The 18345-nt window shown below is 39.2% G+C and overlaps 1 protein-coding gene across 24 annotated transcripts in view; it reads right to left on the bottom strand.

The window, feature by feature from the left end:
• The window catches only part of LOC110961804 (neurexin-1a), a 254010-nt gene extending 237620 nt beyond the window's left edge, over positions 1 to 16390 (bottom strand). For 18 of the 24 annotated variants that reach the window (XM_051960401.1, XM_051960404.1, XM_051960415.1 and 15 more), the window contains exons 1-2: positions 15837 to 16037; positions 13250 to 14602 (exon numbers count right to left, since the gene is read on the bottom strand). In XM_051960401.1, coding sequence (XP_051816361.1) covers positions 13250 to 13961 — 712 coding nt within the window. In that variant the 5' untranslated portion in view covers positions 13962 to 14602; positions 15837 to 16037. Of the gene's footprint in view, positions 1 to 13249; positions 14603 to 15836; positions 16056 to 16183 lie in introns of those variants that run through there. The other 6 variants (XM_051960406.1, XM_051960414.1, XM_051960419.1 and 3 more) reach the window with 3 other exon arrangements.
• Between the last annotated feature and the right edge of the window lie 1955 nt (positions 16391 to 18345).

Here is an 18345-nt window from a genome sequence, read left to right as displayed (position 1 = left end):
ATTCAAGTCTATCCCTGACTGAATGAAACATCTGGTGTGCAACAACAAAAAGAAAAAAGAAGAAAAGCAAAAAGCAATGGTGGAAAACAAACCTATAAATTGATTTTCGGTTTGATTTTCATCTGGCGGACTAATTCTGACACTTTACCCTCTAAATATGAGCTTAAAACTGTGACAACTTATTAAAGGCAATGGGACGAAGCATTTAAAAAAGTCCTCAGCGCACTGCTATACACCAGCTGGATAAATGCCATTAAAACACACGTCTGCCCTGCAGTGTGTCTGAATGCAGTCGGCTGAGACTTGACAAAAGCAGGGAGGAAATGCAACATTTCACATAAAGGAACATGTGTCACATTCACTCGACACAACATTCAGCCACAGCTGTAATTTATTTTTTCCCTGCCACTTGACAATTTTAGAACATCTTGTCTGCCTGAATCAACCTTTTGCCATCCCCTCATGTCATCAGCACTGCAATGCTTGTTGAAATTTCATCAAAATAGACTGTTTTGTTGCCTTGTTACAGCTTACTACTGCTTTTTTTTTTTTTAAATTAAAGACACAATTATAGTCTCTTCTGAATAGAAACTCTTTGGAGTTAATGATCTAAAAGTCAAAATCGCTGCTGAGGATACTGACCCATATTTAGTGAGGCACAAACATAATAAAATACGGTTGCTTCTTACCTATTTTGCCTTTTACGTTTTGCATAACAGCCCTTAGAAAATGAGCAGCCATTGTCGCTCCGATATTGTGATTCTGTAGAATCATGAAGCTTTGTGCTTACAAATGATGTATATTTGTCTGAGCTGAATATGCATTCAGCTGCATGCCATTGCAAATAAGCTCACAACCTCCACCACCCACCTCCCGGGCTGGATTCAGGCTTCTGCTTGTTACCATGACCCTCACCAGGAAAGTACATAAACCTGTTATTAAATTTCTCCATGCAGTCATAGCCAAGTTACATGCATGTATTTTTTCTGCAGACTACGTGTAGATATTTGACAGCTCTTAAACAAATGCATTTTTTAAAAAGTCGTTTATTTATAAAGTCAAACTCTAAAATTCAGACTTTCTATTAGTTTTTGACACCACGACATTCTGCATCCATATTTCACACAGTCATATTTATAGAACATTGTTCTGCCTTACAGCATCATGGTTGTTTTGCAGCCTGGTCACTTAGAATGTGACACAGTCACTTAAAAAAGGGCATGTTGTAAAATATGTAAAATGTATTATCAGTGAAATTAAAAGACGTAATATGTTAAATAATGTTCAATATTATAAATTATTAAGCAACCAACACTTCCAAATGAAAGCAGTTCAATTCCATTTTAAATAGCCGCAAACTGAAGTAGTTTATCATGGCAGTGCTGCTTTGAAAAACTAGGTCAGCTGCAAAGTTTCATTCTGGAAAACCTGAAACTCAAAGTCTTATTGCTAAAAACTCTATGAGAATATTTGGGCATCCTTTGCACACACTTTGCAGGGTGACGGCTTCAAATGGCTGTAAAAGATGCCTGCGTAAGAATATTCAACTGACTCTGCAATGTGACGTCAATGAACTCCACACAAGTTAGTCGACTTTTCAATCTAAGAGATGAAGGAAAATTTTAAGCCCAAGAGATCATTTGCTGACGTTTGATTTGTAAGTACTGACGTGAAAAAAACTCAGTTGAAGACAGGCTGCTCACTGGTTATATTTTTTAGAGATAGCATTTTGACTGGACAGAAATCTTGCTAAGAAGTGCCCGAGTACCTCTTCAGATACTCCACTGAACTCAAAATGAAGCCTGAGATGCTAGAGTTCCATAATGCAGCCCAGTTGTGTTTTTAGTCCAAGCAACCACAACCACATCCCACATGTCCAGGGGAGACTTGTGGTTAATATTTTAACAAAGTCCAAGCAGCAATAACTCTGATGATTTCATATGGGTCATTTTTTTCAGATTTTGGAGAGCTCTCTCCAGAGCTCCAGAAGATTATGAGTTTTAACAGGCCGAGTTGTGCAATACTTCTGCCTAAATGCCTGAGTGTATTCTTCACATACATTATAAAACAATGCAATCTTTCTAAATGTGTCTTAACTTATTGTTATTAATCAGGGAGTTCTAATGTCACCTAATAAACTATGACACAAGACACAAAATCCATTGCCAGCTATAGATGTGGATTTGAAAAATTGTTGCAGGAAGCCTGTTCTAAAATCCCTTGTCGCACAGACGCTTTAGGGGAAAATGTAAAAGCGTTGCAGTAAAGGTCAGAGCTACCAGAGGATCGATTTGTTGTTAAATTACAATTTGGAGCAAATCAAGAGTAATGAGCATAAGTGAGGGCTCATCTCTTCGTAGCACCGCCTAAACCTAATGCATCTCTCCACCAGAACAGTGTTAGTGGCATTACACAGCTCACCATCTCCCCCATTATCCTCCTCAAGCGACAGTAAGAATGGAGAGAGAGGAAACGGGACGGCGGACCAGCCACTCTGATGGAAATTGATAGCTCCCAAAGCTGTGGATATTTCTACTCTTGCTAATTTTTACCCTTGCTGGCTGAGCCGGTCGGCGGTGCTGCGAGTGGCTTCCAGGACGATACACTCCTCATCTCTCTTTTTTGGTGAAATCCACCGACATTGGGTATGTCAAAACGGGACAATGTCCAATAAATCTAGTAGAGGGCTACATTCTTGCAGAATGACATCTAATGCACAAAGAATTTCTTATGTCATATTTATAATGACAATAAATTACTGACAGTGTTGCTAGCTCAAGCACTAAATATACAGGGAGACAGAAAGCCTGGCTCTGTCTTTAATGGACACATACGAGACTGCCATCGAACTCCAACTCTCTGCCAGACTGTGAGCTACAGTATTTCCCCAAATGTTAACTATTTATTAAGAAAGCTAACGAGTAAAAGTGTGATGACTTATGTGTAGTTGCATATTTTCTACATTTTTTACTTCCTCGTGGGGAAATGATGCACATAAACAAATCTGCCTGAAAATATATTCGATCCGGCCACGGAAGCAGCAAGCCACAACGTACACCAGTCACTGGTAGAAAATATATGATCAATTTCACTAATTAACTATACTCAAACAGTGTTAGAGTTTGTGATTTAGTTAATCTTATTATGCAGCCACTCTGAGGTAGTGAGGGCAGATGGCATGTGGGCAATATAGTCCAATCCAGATATTTCTAAAGAGACAGACGAAACAGAGAGGATTGTGGGAGCAGATGTGCGGAAGACCTCTCCATTCTTTCACATCTTGTGGGTAGGAATGATCCAGCAGGATAATCAGACCAGCTTATGCAGAAGTTCTAATAACCTTAATCCTTGGATTGACGATATCTTGGATAGTATTACAGATGTGGAGTCAATCTTTTTTGTGATGCAGGAGAATTAGGCCTGACAGAGGAATTAAGAAATCAATGTAAACTGCAAGTTTGTAAGTATGGGATCAGCATATTTGTAACTTATTGTAATAGCGCTCACAGTTTCACGCTGAGGCAAAAAATACGCCGATGTTCACAAAGCACCTTTTCTGGCTTAATGTGCACGGCAGTTGCTTAAGGAAACTTAGCAGCTCCTACTGTTGACGTGTGACAAATCCCTATCTGAAGAGTGGCTCTTCAGCGAACGTTAGGAAAAAAAAAACATTAATAAAGCAGAGAGAGCAATAAATACAGCTAAGCTCTCAGTACTGGAAACAGCCAACATATTCCATTATAAATTGCAACGGAGACAGAACTGTAAAATATGTCTCCAGTGAAAATGCAACAAGTGACGTGTATTAACTGGTGTACTGTTTAAATCATGTATTGCATTCATAATCTATATAAAGGGAGAAGCTTTTTTTATGCAAGAAGAAGAGGATTCTTTCTCATAGAATCATGGTAGGTAGGCAATCTGTCAAACTGTTACACAAAACCTGGACTGAACTGCAGTCGAGTCAGGTATTTGTGCAATCTCTATTCACTGCTAGAATCACAAAGGCTTTGAAATCATGGAAACTGTTCCTGAAGAGGGATTTGTCTTCACTCTATCATTAGCATGACAGCTCTCAAATTATGGCAGTGCACTTTCGACTTGTTTTTAGTATTTCAGTCGACTCTCATGAATGATGACACCCAACCAGCTGCATCAAAGGTAACTTATGTTCAAAGCCAAAATATCATCTGCAGTCTGGAATTTAAAGAGTTTCGCCTCTAAACAGTTTTATTCTGTTTATGGGAGATCAAACCATTGAGACGGCATAGAAAACAGCCAGTGGTTATGTGGATTGAGATATTGTTTTACACAAAACACAGATATAAATAAGAACATTGTATGAGAATCCCATGTATGAGAAGCAAAACCGTTTGTCACCAGAATTCTGTCAGATCTCCTACATATATGACACATTGAACAGCATTTAACAGCAGCGAATCAATGAATTATGCATCTCATGATATAGTGTAAGCTCCATATGCCAGCTTAGCATGCTTCAGTAAGAAAGACACTATATAGAACGGTTCAATACCAGCTTGTGTGGGTGACATGGATATTCGGTTGTGTTTACTCGTGCTGTGGGACGAATCCCGTTAAAGGAGGAGTTTGGTGTCAAAGAATTTCACAAACACCCTTTGACAGTCTGAAGCAAATGTATTTAAACAAGGCAAAAATCCTCTGGGAAAATCCCTCTAATCTTTTGATCCCAATATCTGTCTTTGGACTCAGAGACAGCAGTATACTATTAATCTGCTTTTGTCTGAGTGAAGCTGCAGGAAGCCTCTAGACAGAATGACACTTTCCGAGATACAGAACGGTCACGTGGTTTGCGCTCATACAGCGACCGACATGCCTGAAAGAGATCGATCATTCAAATTAAGAGCTCACCCTCCTGTACAAAGTTTATTTCATATAAGTAAACATGAAGAAACCTACTGAGTACTGAAAGTATTCAGACGGAGTCATACATGCAAATCACCTAATAATGATAGAGTTGCTTTTTAAATGTCAAACGGAAGCTTCTTATTGAATATATTAACATTACTGTACACTTGCCATATGCATTTAGAGCGGCAAGGTGATTATTTTTACTGCCGTGAATCATCACAGATTCTCCTACACAACTGTCTCCATCCAGGTGTGCATGAGTCACTGTTCTTGTATATTCCACATTAAATCCACACTATTCTTGTGGATCATAATCCTACGATAAGTCGCAATATATTTCTACTACTGCATTCTTTTGATTTCTCTTTTTAAGTTGATAAATGTACAGTCCTGTATCATTAACTAATTTTTAGTAAGATTCAGGTCAGTTACTGAGCCCCCCAATATAACCATACCCATTTTTCCACTGTACTGTTGCTGTCAGTGTGTTAAGTTGAGTTTTCCTTGGGGACACAACTTGGCTCAAAATGTGGACTTTGAATTGATTGGCTTCTTCATGCAGAAACAAACAGACCATATTGAGAAGCTGCCCTGCACAGATGCTGTGATACTTGAAGCCACAGCGGTCCTCCAATAGTCGGGATAGCCAAATTGACAGCCAAAATTTTGTACAGCACCAGAAAACAATTTGTGTTTCAACAGTATAGACCCAGTGAGAGACCCACAAACTCATTGCTTTTACAGTTTACAGTTGTACTACGTCATTTTACCGTCATGGCTCTCGTCAGCCTCATTTCCTTATATGAGTGTCCACTGTTTTCAATTAAACAACTCTGACAAACTACAGAAATCCTACAAGGCATTTTTCCAAGAAGTTTGCAGACATCAAATTACAACTAAAAAGAGAAGACAACTGCACTAATATTCATCGCAGACACAACTTCAAATGAACACTAATGCTGCCTTGTGTCTGCAGATTGGGTAAACTCTCAGCTACACCATATCGACTCCTTACTCTCCAGTTCAATCAGGCTAAGCAAAGTGACAAAAAAAAGTAATTACATTAGGACTGCAGTAACAGCCACTAATTGTTCGAAAGCACGAGAAAAGAATGTCCTGTTAGCACTAAGTAAACTTGCTAAACTTGTTCCACAAGAGCTTATGCCAAGTAAAGTATAGCAGATGAGTGCAAAACTGAGACAGATAACACACAACACAACCTCTATGAGTTGTCAGAAGGGCTCAATCAAAGACAAACTAAGTGATGACACTGTTTCTTAATTAACCTGATGACTTTTCTGAGTTACATTCCGTAAATTACAGTTTTCTTATCAGCATTTATTAGACATTTCCACCAATATTGACAAATCTGTGACATACAAATATCGGGCAACCGATATATCAGTCAGGGTTTAGCTGTCAGGCTCATCATACATCGAATTTTACGTCAAAGATATTTTAGGCAATGGGCAATTACTTATCCACCATTTAAATGTGAATTTGTTTAAGGCAGACCTACTCAAGAAACCAGTGACAAACATAAAAGGAACAAATTATCCACAAAAGAGACTTTTGTATTCAAGAAACAGCATGTGGTTCTAACTGCTAACTAGAAAAAGGAAACAAAAATCTGTTCTAATGAGCCATTCTGTAGCTAAATTAAACCTGACAGATCGGCAGCTCATACGAATCAATGTAATAAACAGTAGTAACCTTGAGGTATTTTTCAAAGGCTCTATAGAAATATGTAACACTGTAAAGTTAGGTTTTAAACAATCACTTATAGGAAGATTCAAGTTGCTTAATTTATGAATAATTTCTCTGTGATCAACCTGAAACACAAAATACCAATAATCAAGAATCAAATAATCTGACAGGACCCACAAAGTGCATGAGCCTCTGTGAACATGTGAGCAGCACTTTGTCTCCTGCACACACGACGCTGCACCACATTCCCTCCTTAATACAGCAGTAACACACAAATTTATTGTGATGTTGTTATGCTCCCTGAATTAACATTTTCACAGCTGATGATGACTCAAATGTGAAAATAGGTGAGGCATAATTCCGCTTACTGTAGGCTATAGTCATTTTTGCTACATGTCATGATGCATTAGCAGCTTAATCAAGGAGCTTAAGTTATGTGACTGTCCTCGGAGTGGTGTTAGGTTTAGGGATGCATATCTTTAAAAAAAAAGAAAAGAAAAAAAGAAAGTCAAATCTATGCTGTCAGCCCAAATCATAAAATGAAAGTGCAAGGCAATCACACTTATTTACTGTATCCACAAAATGTGAGTTACCCTTCGCATTACATAATGCACAAAATGACAAATAAAAAGCGGCACAGTCTTACTTGGGGTCTGCCCTACTTTTGTACCTGGGGTGATTTATGGTTGGCTAATGTACGATGAAATAAACATCATTCCATTTTATCAGGATAAAATATGGAGCTATGCAATGCATCTATGTTATTTCTCTAATGAGAAACAAAAGGACAGATTCTGGGAACTTACTGACCATAGAACAGTGCATTTAAATAATTGTTTTAACCGATCAAAGGGATTTGTTTGTGTGCATGTGCATGTGTGTTTGTGTGTGTGAGAGAGGTCATGCAATGTGCAAGCTTGTGGTTGGACAGGGGAGAGTTGACAGGTCTGGTGGCAAATCCTATAATCCTTTCATTTGATCAAAGTAAGACAACAGCTTTTAAATTATTTAATGGAAGGATAAATGGTAAACTTCAATGTACTTTACAGCCAAATCCACGTATGGACATTAGATAAACTTGCACAAGGTGAAAGGACAGATATAAATTCCTATTTTTCTGCACCTTTTACAAATAAATTTGGCTTTCACTCTTGATACTGACTGGGGTAAGACATTTTTTTTGAGCGCTGTCCTGGCACAAACTCTAATCACTATTTTAAATTTATGATCTGATAAAAATTTTGCACAGACATTCTCTGCTGCGGTTGTTGCTTTCCTCTTCAGTGGAGCTCAGAACAGCGAGAAAGATTGGAAGCAAGCAGCCACATTACCTTGGGGTGGAAAACACTCTGAGTACTTGCTAGAATAATTATCTGGCAAAGGTACAGTTTGGTGGATTCTTTGAGCTCACACTGCTTCAGCATGGATGACAGTGGAGGGGAGTTTAATCTATATCTGTCTGTTTTCTTTGCAAGTATTGCTAAGGTCTACTTGTTCTGGTGAGAAACATAGAGTTACCTACAAAAAGTGGCTGACATAAATATAAAATATAGTCGATATGAAACTCTTCAGCATGGATTAACTGTGGTTTAGCTGTAACAAATGGCAAATGTCAAGAAAACTAATGACCTGGATCTGACTGAAAATTGGTTAATGGTACAAGACTGCATTTAACAGCTGAAAGTGATATATCAGTGAGAACCAAATATTACAGCCCCCCCCCCCCCCCCCTTTTTTTTTTTTTTTTGCTATTTAGACTTGAGGGGTAAAAGAAACAGGGCTGATGCTTTTTCCTTTTATGTTCCTTCTATCTTTTTTTGTTTTGTTTTGTGCACACTGGCAGAATAATGTCATACTTCAAGGCCAAGTATTCCAATTTTTGTATCTGAGCGAGTCTCTATCCATTCTCTATTTATCTACACATATTTCGGCAATTTCAGCAGCCCCTTGTTGCACTACTTTCATGGAGTTCAAGCTCTGTAGTCTGATTATATCTGAGCACCAATATGCTGTATTTTTATAGTAACAACGTATCAGTAGACTAGGATATGCTGCATAATGTCACGGAGTCGCTCATTGAGAAAAACAACACACGGAGTTACCACCTATCCCTGATGTTTCTTTTAAATCTAGAGGATTTTTAGCATCTTTCAGCACATTGTTTTGGTTTTGCCCAACACAACGTGAACACAACTGAGCATGGTGAATCATTTCACAATTCAAGAGCAAAATATAAGTTGTCAATGTTGTGTTCACAGATTCACTGCAACCAGCATTAACTGTGCATATCAGACCAATCAGTTAACTATGAACAACACATTTACATGAGGATGTGATACACTTCCCCTTGAAATTCTCACTGAAAAACCTTTTAAATCCATCGTTACATGAAAGGGGGCAAGTGGTCAATTCTGTGAGAGAGACATAATGTAACTGTAACTGCATCCTAGCTTGTACATCTTGCATAATTCCATCAAGCAGAGCAGCAGCCTGACAGCGAGAGAGGTGTTTCAGTCCCACACTGTACTCCGTGGCTGAATGGGGTGACAGCAGCAGATATCTCTACTGACAGATTGCTTGTTTGTCTTCGCTGCTCCTGTTGTGTAACCATGTGGATGGAATGACGTCATTTCAGAAGGCTGCAGTTGTACGTATACATGAGATTAATAGGTGTGTATATTTAGTCATCAATGTGGGCCTTAAGGATGACTTTAAGATGTTGCTCTCTTTTGTCATCCACCAACTTTAAATGAGTTCTCCATAAAATGAGGATGGGCATTGCAATATTATATAACGTAATATATTTTTTGTTGTTGTTTTTATTTTTAGGTTTTGTGCCAAAAACAGCCATGGATAAAGGCATTATTTTTTTCAGATTTTCCATCCTTCCATTCTTCCTATTCTTATGAGTGCAATATTGTTGAGAGAATTTCTTTAAATATGGCACAAATTTCACAGTTCACTTTAACTCAAGCATGAAGTGATAACACTGGTGTTCAAAGGTCAAAAATGTATGTCACACGGACCTCATAAAACATGTTTCTAGCCATAAAAAAATCTGTGATTTGCCACGAGTATCCAATTGGGCTCAAGTATAACCCCAAAAGTCAAGGTCACTATTGCCTCTCAAAACACATTTTTGGTCATAACTCAGGAAAAACAGAACAAAAACTGCACAAAAATGACAACTAAAATTACATGTCAGCTTCACTGGGATGTCACACTGGTCTGCAGTTACACTTCTCTGACCATAACTGAAGCACAGAATTAGACAAATGAGACAAACAACCAGGAGGTGCTAATTCTACTTTCTCCTCTGATATGGGTGCACCAACGACACCTGGCTCACCCCATCACACTTCAGAATCAATACCTCTGTATGTGTACACTGGCTACCATTGCTATAGTTTGTGTGTTAACTGGGCCAGTTTACACAATGACTTCTCATCCTTCCAGCTGCGGAACAATATATTTTACATGACTCATCTTCACACTGCAATAATATAAACATTTTCCTTTATCACTGGCATAAAACTATTATCATCAGTAGCCACCCTGGTGTGAAAATGATCATCTCCTCCTCCGATTTCTCGTCTAATGAGACATACTCACACAAGCAAGAAATATGGAAATATAGAGTATGAAATTCAAGGCATTATTTAATTTAGAGACATCCTTAAATGTAACCCTGAAGACTGGAATATTTAACTTTAAATTAACTTCACAGATCAAGTTCATTCCTAATGTAAAGTGTTTACACCATTATAACATCCAGGGGGTTAATTATGTTTCCTTTTTATTCACTAAAACTGCTGATTTTGTTGTTTAAATATATTTTGTGAGTTGAATTTGTAATGCTTCTTAAATGATGCATTTAATGTTTTTGCAGCGCTTACAGAAACAAAGGAGTTTTAACTCCTTTCATATGTTATTGATTGGCAGGATCGCAAATAGTAACAATTCATTAGAATAATTTGTTCTTAATTAAGTTATAGCAAGTTAACATTTCAAGAGAAATATAACCAAATTAATTTCATACAATAAAATAATGAAAGTGGACCTTTGGAGTTAGCAAGAACCGTGACACTCAATGTAATACTAATAAATGTAAGGAATAATATGGATTTTACAGTACTTGTCATTAAGATATGGACATCATTACCATTATTATCATGCATTTTGTAAAAGAGAGTGAAAGCTTTCCCGAGATGCAGCATTTATTCAAAACAATCTGCTTATCTTGAAAAATTATTGGGCTGCACACTGGCTTGGTGGATAGCACCGCCACTTTGCAGTGTCCTGGCCTGGGATCTTTCTGCATGCAGCTGAGAATTAGCTGTAGCTAAAACTCTATATGCAACACATCGGATTCATGAATTGCATTGAAACTGTGTTAATTGCATTGTCCCTATTAAATAAAAAACAAATAAATGCTCTCCCTGTGCATGCGTGGGTTTTCTCCAGGTACTCTGGCTTCCTCCCACAGTCCAAAAATATGCTGAGGTTAATTGATAATTCTAAATTGCCCACAGGTGTGAATGTCAGAGTGCCTGTTTGCCTCTATATGTAGTCCTGCGATCGGTTGGCAACCTGTCCAGGGTGTCCCTGCCTTCATCCCAAGTCAGCTGGGATACTTCCAACACCCCCCTCCCCCAAACTCTAATGAGGATTAAGCGGCGTCCAGATAATGGATGAAAAATATTTTTGCCATAAAGTTATTTTCAATCTAAAATGACCAAGAGTTTTCAAAAATGGACAAATTCTTTCTAAGATTTTCAATCCTCTGTAGTGAAACAACCACAGTGTTCTCTCCAGCTTGGAGGGAAAAAAAAGCTAAGTGGGCTCTCATACATTCTAAGAAAGTCTTGAAAATAGTCAAAGTGTAATTAGCAAATGTATTAAGTCTGCTCTCGATCAAACGCAAATGTCAGATGCCAAGAACAGACGCCTCAGTGTGGAGGTATTTTTATTTTTCGTTTAATTTTCTTTCAACACAAAAATACTCTCCTATGCGCAAAATGTCATTTGCAGTAAGCTTGGTCTATAGACTGTAGACTACTCTGCTCATGAAAGAAAAAAACAAACAGTCAAACCATTTGGGTGGCATGTGGAAGTATATTTACTGCCACAGTTAATTTTTGATCTAGATTTACTCATGGTGCTTTGCTGCAGTATGGCAACACAGCCTGCAATTTCTCACTGAAGTGGAGTAGTTTAAATAAGCAAATACTTAAAGCTGCCCACCATCAAAAGCCTGTTAGTGGACTACAGCAGCAATCATTCATTGTGTCAGTGCATGAGGTTTATAGGAAATGCTGTGCCCCTTCCCGTTGTAATAACACCATCAACAAAACCTGATTAAAGCACAAAAATAAAACACAGCCTGCACAGTGCAGTGCTGCGAGTAGAGGCCATTTTAATTAATGGTGTTTAACATGTGCCTCAATAACAAATGGCAATTAGATAGGAATATCTTATGCTGCAGAAGTAAGTTGTCCAGTGCTGGCTTAATGAGCTTATTGTTAATAAAAGATGCATGTGCCTGAATACACACACATGAGATTAGGGAGTGAAACGTAAACTAGATATTCTCGGAATCAGCCTATATATTAAAATAAGCCATAAAGTCCGCCAGTATTTCAAAAAGAATGAAAAATTAATTTAAGACATAAAAAGAAAACGTATACATTCACACCCCTCCCCCATCGCCTGGCCAACAAACCCACTCCTCCCCACTACGGCAGAAAGCTGCCAACCTGTGGGAAAGACTGCACTGAATACCCTGAATACCGATACATTTTTCCTTACAAGCGATATCAACTGAAAGAGATTTGATATTAAGATTGCATTATTAGGCCATAACAGAGTGATACTATTCTTACTATCTCGAAGAACCCTATGTTCTCTTTGTCTATGGATTATCTGGGTCTAGTTTCTTTCATTACACAGTTGATTTTTTTTTTAGCAGTAAGAATTATTAAATCAGTGGGACACAGTTCTGGTGGAAATCACGGCTCAGACATGCTACAATTTACAGCTTCTTTGTTTGCTTCTTTGCTTTTTTGTAGAAAATAACACAATAATAGGTTGTAATACTGTCTACTTCCAGTAAAGGTTTGCTTAAAATCATCATTGTATGAATCGCGGCATGTTATTACTGGATACAAAAACCTCACCCAGCTAATAGTTGGGATCTTCTCTGTTGACAACTACACTAATCCTCCGAATATATTTTCATACTGTATGAAGTCAATGATGTCACTCGTGTTTATTTCGCCTGACTCGTAGATGATTGCTCCTGCTCTTCCACTCGTGGTAAGCCATTGGAGATGTTTCATAGGTCAACCAATCCCCACAGACCTATTTGATAAGAATGGAAGACACCTTTGGGGATGGAGAACACCTGTATGTTTTTACTAATGAGGCCTTGCAGGAGATTCACCAAACAACTGTACTGCAGATCAATGGCACACACTGTAAGACTAAAACAAACATGAGGCTTTAGCCAAATAGAGGAAGGGAATGCATTAGTTTAGGACTTATAGCATTTACAACAAGGTACTTGTAGTTACTAAATCACTTCATGCTGACTGAAAAGACTAAAGAGGACACGTTGTACTAAACTAGGGTTCAAAGTGAGTCCATGTCTTACCTTCACTGCAGTCCTTTCCTTGGAAGCCCGTCTGAGAGCAGTCACATGTTGGTTCATTGTTAATTAAACTGCAGACTCCTCCATTTAAGCACATGTTGGCTGTACCGCAGAGGTCCTTCAAGACCCCTTCACTGTTGATCATGACGGACTCCGTGTTGTTGACCTTTATGTCTGTTATCCATCCAGTGAAAGGAAGCTGATCCTTGACTGCAGCTGATGTCAGTCGCAACGCCACAGATCGTAATTCCGGTGGTATTCCGCCAACAAACAAATGGCTGAAAACAGTCATATCCCGTCTTTTCGACTTCACCTCGACCCACTTTATCTCATTGTCCACCATGAGGGTTGTGTTCTTAAAGTTTCTCCTTATCGTGACCGTGTGCCACTGGCTGTCGTTGACTGCTGTGTCGGATACGACGGTTGCAGGGTCGGCACAGAAGATCGAGAAACGAAGGCTGAGTTTACCATTCAGTATGAGAAGTTCTAAAAAGTCACAAAATCCCTCATCGTCGAAGTAAACTAGCAGCCCATGGGAGCTCTTTGTTTTCATGTTGAAGCTCATTTCACTTTCGCAACATGCGTTCCACACTGGAAATCTAGCCCACTGTCCCTCAGCACCCGTAAATTCTAGACAAGTGCCTATTTCTACAAAGCAGCAAATTAGCAGCCCAACCCATATGATATGGGCACCATGTGGCTTTTGTAAAACCATTGTGTGATCACAAATTCTGTAGATTGTAGGTGGGACTTACAGGGCTGGATTTACTTATATGAACCTTTGCTTAAGCAAGAAGTATCTTGGGTTGATTGTAAGAGAGTAGACTGGCATATAACTGACTGTCTACATGCGCATACAAGTGTGAACTGATGCATTGTAAGACATAAGATTAAATGCTTTAATATATTTCCATATCAATAGGCTTGGCCAACACTTATTTCCTGGAGCACACACCATTACCTCACACTGTCCAGGCCACTGGCCAAACCTCTCACTGTTCCCGCCAAAATAGTTTGAACTGTTTAAAGGTCCTCTCTGCCATGGCTATTTAGAGCAAAGTGACAGAGATTCAAATATCCACTAGGCACACTCGGTCTAATTTATGTAATTATGGAACAGTCCCTTCTGGTGCCAGTTAGTGTGTGCACGGTTTCACTTGAGTTGAAATGGCAGCTTTAATCTTCATGTTCATGCCAACATTCTTTGGCGGGTAACTGGAAGCCTTGCTCAGGGCTTTTCACCCTGCATCCTCTGTAGCAAAGAGAAAAAAAATGCCATATGGAGCCACGTTGGCTGATAAGCTCAGCAAAAGAAGCGGTCTGTCTGTCAAGGCAGTCCCCAGTCTCAAAAGCTCTCTGCAAAAGAAAAGCAAATTTAATACAGCATCAGCGTTTTCACCATATCCATTTCCAAATCCACTTTGGCCAAAGCCTTAATCAAAAGTCTGAATTAATACTATGATTAAGGCAGAGCCAGTCCGCCACTTATATCCAGAGAGGCCTTTGTTACAACAAACACCAGCCATATCATTAGATTAAGATCACCGGGGCTTTCCAGGAAGCAAACAGCAGCAATTGACAATCAGCAGCACTGAATCCACACATTACTTGACCTCAGGTGCAAAGTGATGTTCTGGTAACACTGTCATTTAACTTGCACTATTTAAACGATGAAAAATATGTACATGCAATAGAGATGGAAAAATGTATACATGCAATATCAGATAAACTAAATTAGAATTTGTGATCTAAAAAGCAAGCATCATTTAGGCTATCACACCCAGACGATTAGAAATAATTCAGACCAGACAGTCACAGTCAATAATAAAAGGAAACCTCTGATTTAGAGCTGATTTTTTTTTTTTTTTTTTTTGGGGGGGGGGGGGCAGAATACTACTTGCTTACAACTTCTGCAACCGCATTATCAGCAACATTCCGACATACAGTGCTGGACTGGCCTGTCCTCAGCTGGAGACCCAACATGGGGAAAAGTGCGTCATTTGATTCACAATGGTTGGTTTGTGTTCAGACGAACCAGCCGGGCTGCCACTGGGTCTCAGTCAGACCCCGAAATCTGCGCCTCACAATATCTGCCTCGTCACTATTTCTCACTCGGACTCTTACACGGATTCTGCTTTTCTTCCATTAAAAATCCCAAACGCGTAAAATATTACAATAAACCCGATTTACTTAAAAAAAAAATCTCCGCATTTAGTTTGCATTTCAAAGAAAACGTAACCGCGGCACGGGCTGTGGATCGGGCTTACTTATTCACTGCACTTTGCACAGACCGAAACATCTTCTCAGTAAACTGAAAATGTGCTGAACGGCAGCGATCACCATTATTTATCTAAGGAATCACACACACAACCTCATCAGAACGGAGCTTTTTACGCATATTTTTGCCCAAAACGGCACCGCATCCTCGCCATCATCTCATCAATAAAATGCCCTCATACCTTAACATCTCATCCCTGATGACAGCTCCGAAAGGGCGCATTATAATTAGTGTTATTTCATGGTCACATCTGCGGCATTCTATCATAACTCCAAATTGTATTGGTTAAAAGAAGATGATTTTTTTCTTTACCTTTACGCGTACACCTTTACTTCTACGGGACAGCAAATAGTTGGCACAAGAGGAGGAAAAAAAATTCAATTTTACGCAAAACACCGCGCACTGAGCTCCTGTCAAGCACAACTGTCCATATTTTCGGTCTGTTTTGAGCGTCTGTGCGTCCAAATCCTCTCTGGCGAAACCTTCAAGATCTGTTTTCAAGTGAATCACAGCATCAGCCAGAGAGAGACAGAGAGGGATGGAGAGAGAGAGAGAGAGAGAGCGAGAGAGAGAGAGAGAGAGAGAGAGAGAGACGGGTCCACTTTCACTCTAACTCCACTAAAAAAAACTCTCAGGCTTAGTGGTTTGAAAAAAATTACCTTCAATATTCTGTCCTCCACATGCGTTTCCCGATGCACAAACAAAGCGCAACTGAGTGGAAAACCGCAGGATGGAGTTAGTGGATGGAGAGGCGGAGGGGAGGAAAGCGCGGGGCGAAAATCCAGTTATCTTTGTGGAGGAGAAGGTGCAATCTGGTTTCCCTGTTGAGCTTATCCAGCGACTGTCAGGAGCCACAGACAGAGAATCACGTGTCTCTCCGTGATGTCTACCGGGGAGGGGCTGGATGCAGTTCCTTGGACAGCGCCGACATGCCTACATGAGCATCCATCCGCGTACGTTTTATGGCACAGGCAACTTTGGAGACGAGGCTTTTAAAAAAAATAAACTAAAATAGCCTAATACTGATCGATTTGGTCGCACTGAAAAGCGAATGGACGCAGTCAGAGATAGTTTAGGTGCGCACTGAGCAGAAGAGGCATCTTTATTAAGCGAATTTAACAGCCACTGTTTTATGTGCACAATATAGGTTGGTCTTAAAATTCTGCAGAATTATTGCAGCAGATCACATCTGATGAAAGACTTCTAGTTTCGTGATTGTAATCAGATCCAGCTGCATGATGCTCCACTAGTGACATATGTAAAGTTCAGCCTCCACAGGGATCATACTATATTTCATGATATATATAAACCAAACTATGCTGTATAGTCAGGCTTTATTGAACATTTATTTTTTGACTTATTGAACTATATTGAACTAAATATAAACACAGCAATATGCATTGTTTTATTAAATCCTACCTATTCTTTTTTTACACATCGGGGAGTTAGTGTTTGTTGTCCTAATACAGGACATCTCTGCAACTGATGAACACCATGAAACAACAAAGTAGGCAATATATTAAAAGACAACAGGGAATAAAGTTTGTTAGGATGTTGATGCTGGGTGTGGAGTGTTGCCCCACTCTTGGTGAAGAGTTTGGGGGAATTGTTGAATATTTTTTCGGGCAAGGATCACATTGTCGGGCATCCAGACGTCACGTGGCAGATTGTCAAGTTGTACAATGCAGTTTTGAGCTATGCCTTGGATGACAAACGGCAGAGTTGTGGACATTCGAGTGTCTGGCTACGGTCCTAACCTACATGCCAGCAGCAAGCAGCCAACAGCCCATTGATGTCTTTCTCTTGTCATCTTTGGCATCTTGGCATCTGAATAAAGCTGCATTTTAATGTGGCCCTTGATAGTCACTGAACAGAGAGTTTCTGTGCACTGGTCACGCTATCTGATCCTTCAAAGTCACACCTGACTGAGGTGTGGATACAGTCAATAGTTGAGAATTAGTCAAAAAGTGAACAGTTTTTTTTCCACAAGTAACTCAGTTCAATCCTTTTTGGTAACAATAACAATAGGAAGGAGTTTTTTTTCACTTTTTCTTAAAATCTTTAAAGTAGACCTTTTGCTGTGTTTGTATTTCTGGTCAGTGTAAAAATGAATCTAAAAAAAACATTTTCAAATTATTTTTAAACGTGTGCACTGGCAGGGTATGTTGTCTGATTTTCACAGATTTCAATTAAACATTTACTGAGTGTGCAGACACATATTCAGTTTGTGTCTTATGGATGTGATGAACCCACTAAAAGATCTGTGCTGATGCTTGTGACTTCAGTAGGCGTTGATTTTGCAATACATAAAAGACACTCCAGGAGTGTATTTTTTGTTCTTACAGTTTCACAAATTGTAGCTTCCTGAAATGTGCTTTACAGCAGTTACAGGCTCAGATACAGGCTGTTTGTGACATAGAATAGCACAAAGAGCAGACTGGAGTTATTCTAGACTTCATTTTTTTCATTTAGAAAAAGTTGTGATGTCCACTTCAGCCCACCGTCTCCCCATAATGGTAACTAGTTGTAAGCATTGCCAATGCATTCTGCATTTTACTCTGGTTATCAGAGCCACTTGAGCATTAGTCGCTATAGAAACACTGCACAAGAGGAAAAAACATATTTAAATTTTGCACCTAATTTTATATGAAAGACAAATTATGGCACCCCATGAACTGTACAGTTGTGGTGCAAGAAATGCAGTGAAATGAGACCAAACTGATCATTTTGTTGCACACAGATATGTTGGCAGAGCAAATTAAGGCACAAATTTCATGTGCGCATTACAAATGAAGCTAAGTTTTACAGCTAAGCATGCCTG

This window comes from Acanthochromis polyacanthus, chromosome 15 (genome assembly GCF_021347895.1).
Source record: "Acanthochromis polyacanthus isolate Apoly-LR-REF ecotype Palm Island chromosome 15, KAUST_Apoly_ChrSc, whole genome shotgun sequence".
In the NCBI taxonomy this organism is placed as follows: domain Eukaryota; kingdom Metazoa; phylum Chordata; class Actinopteri; family Pomacentridae; genus Acanthochromis; species Acanthochromis polyacanthus.
This window is presented reverse-complemented; position numbering and strand designations above follow the sequence as displayed.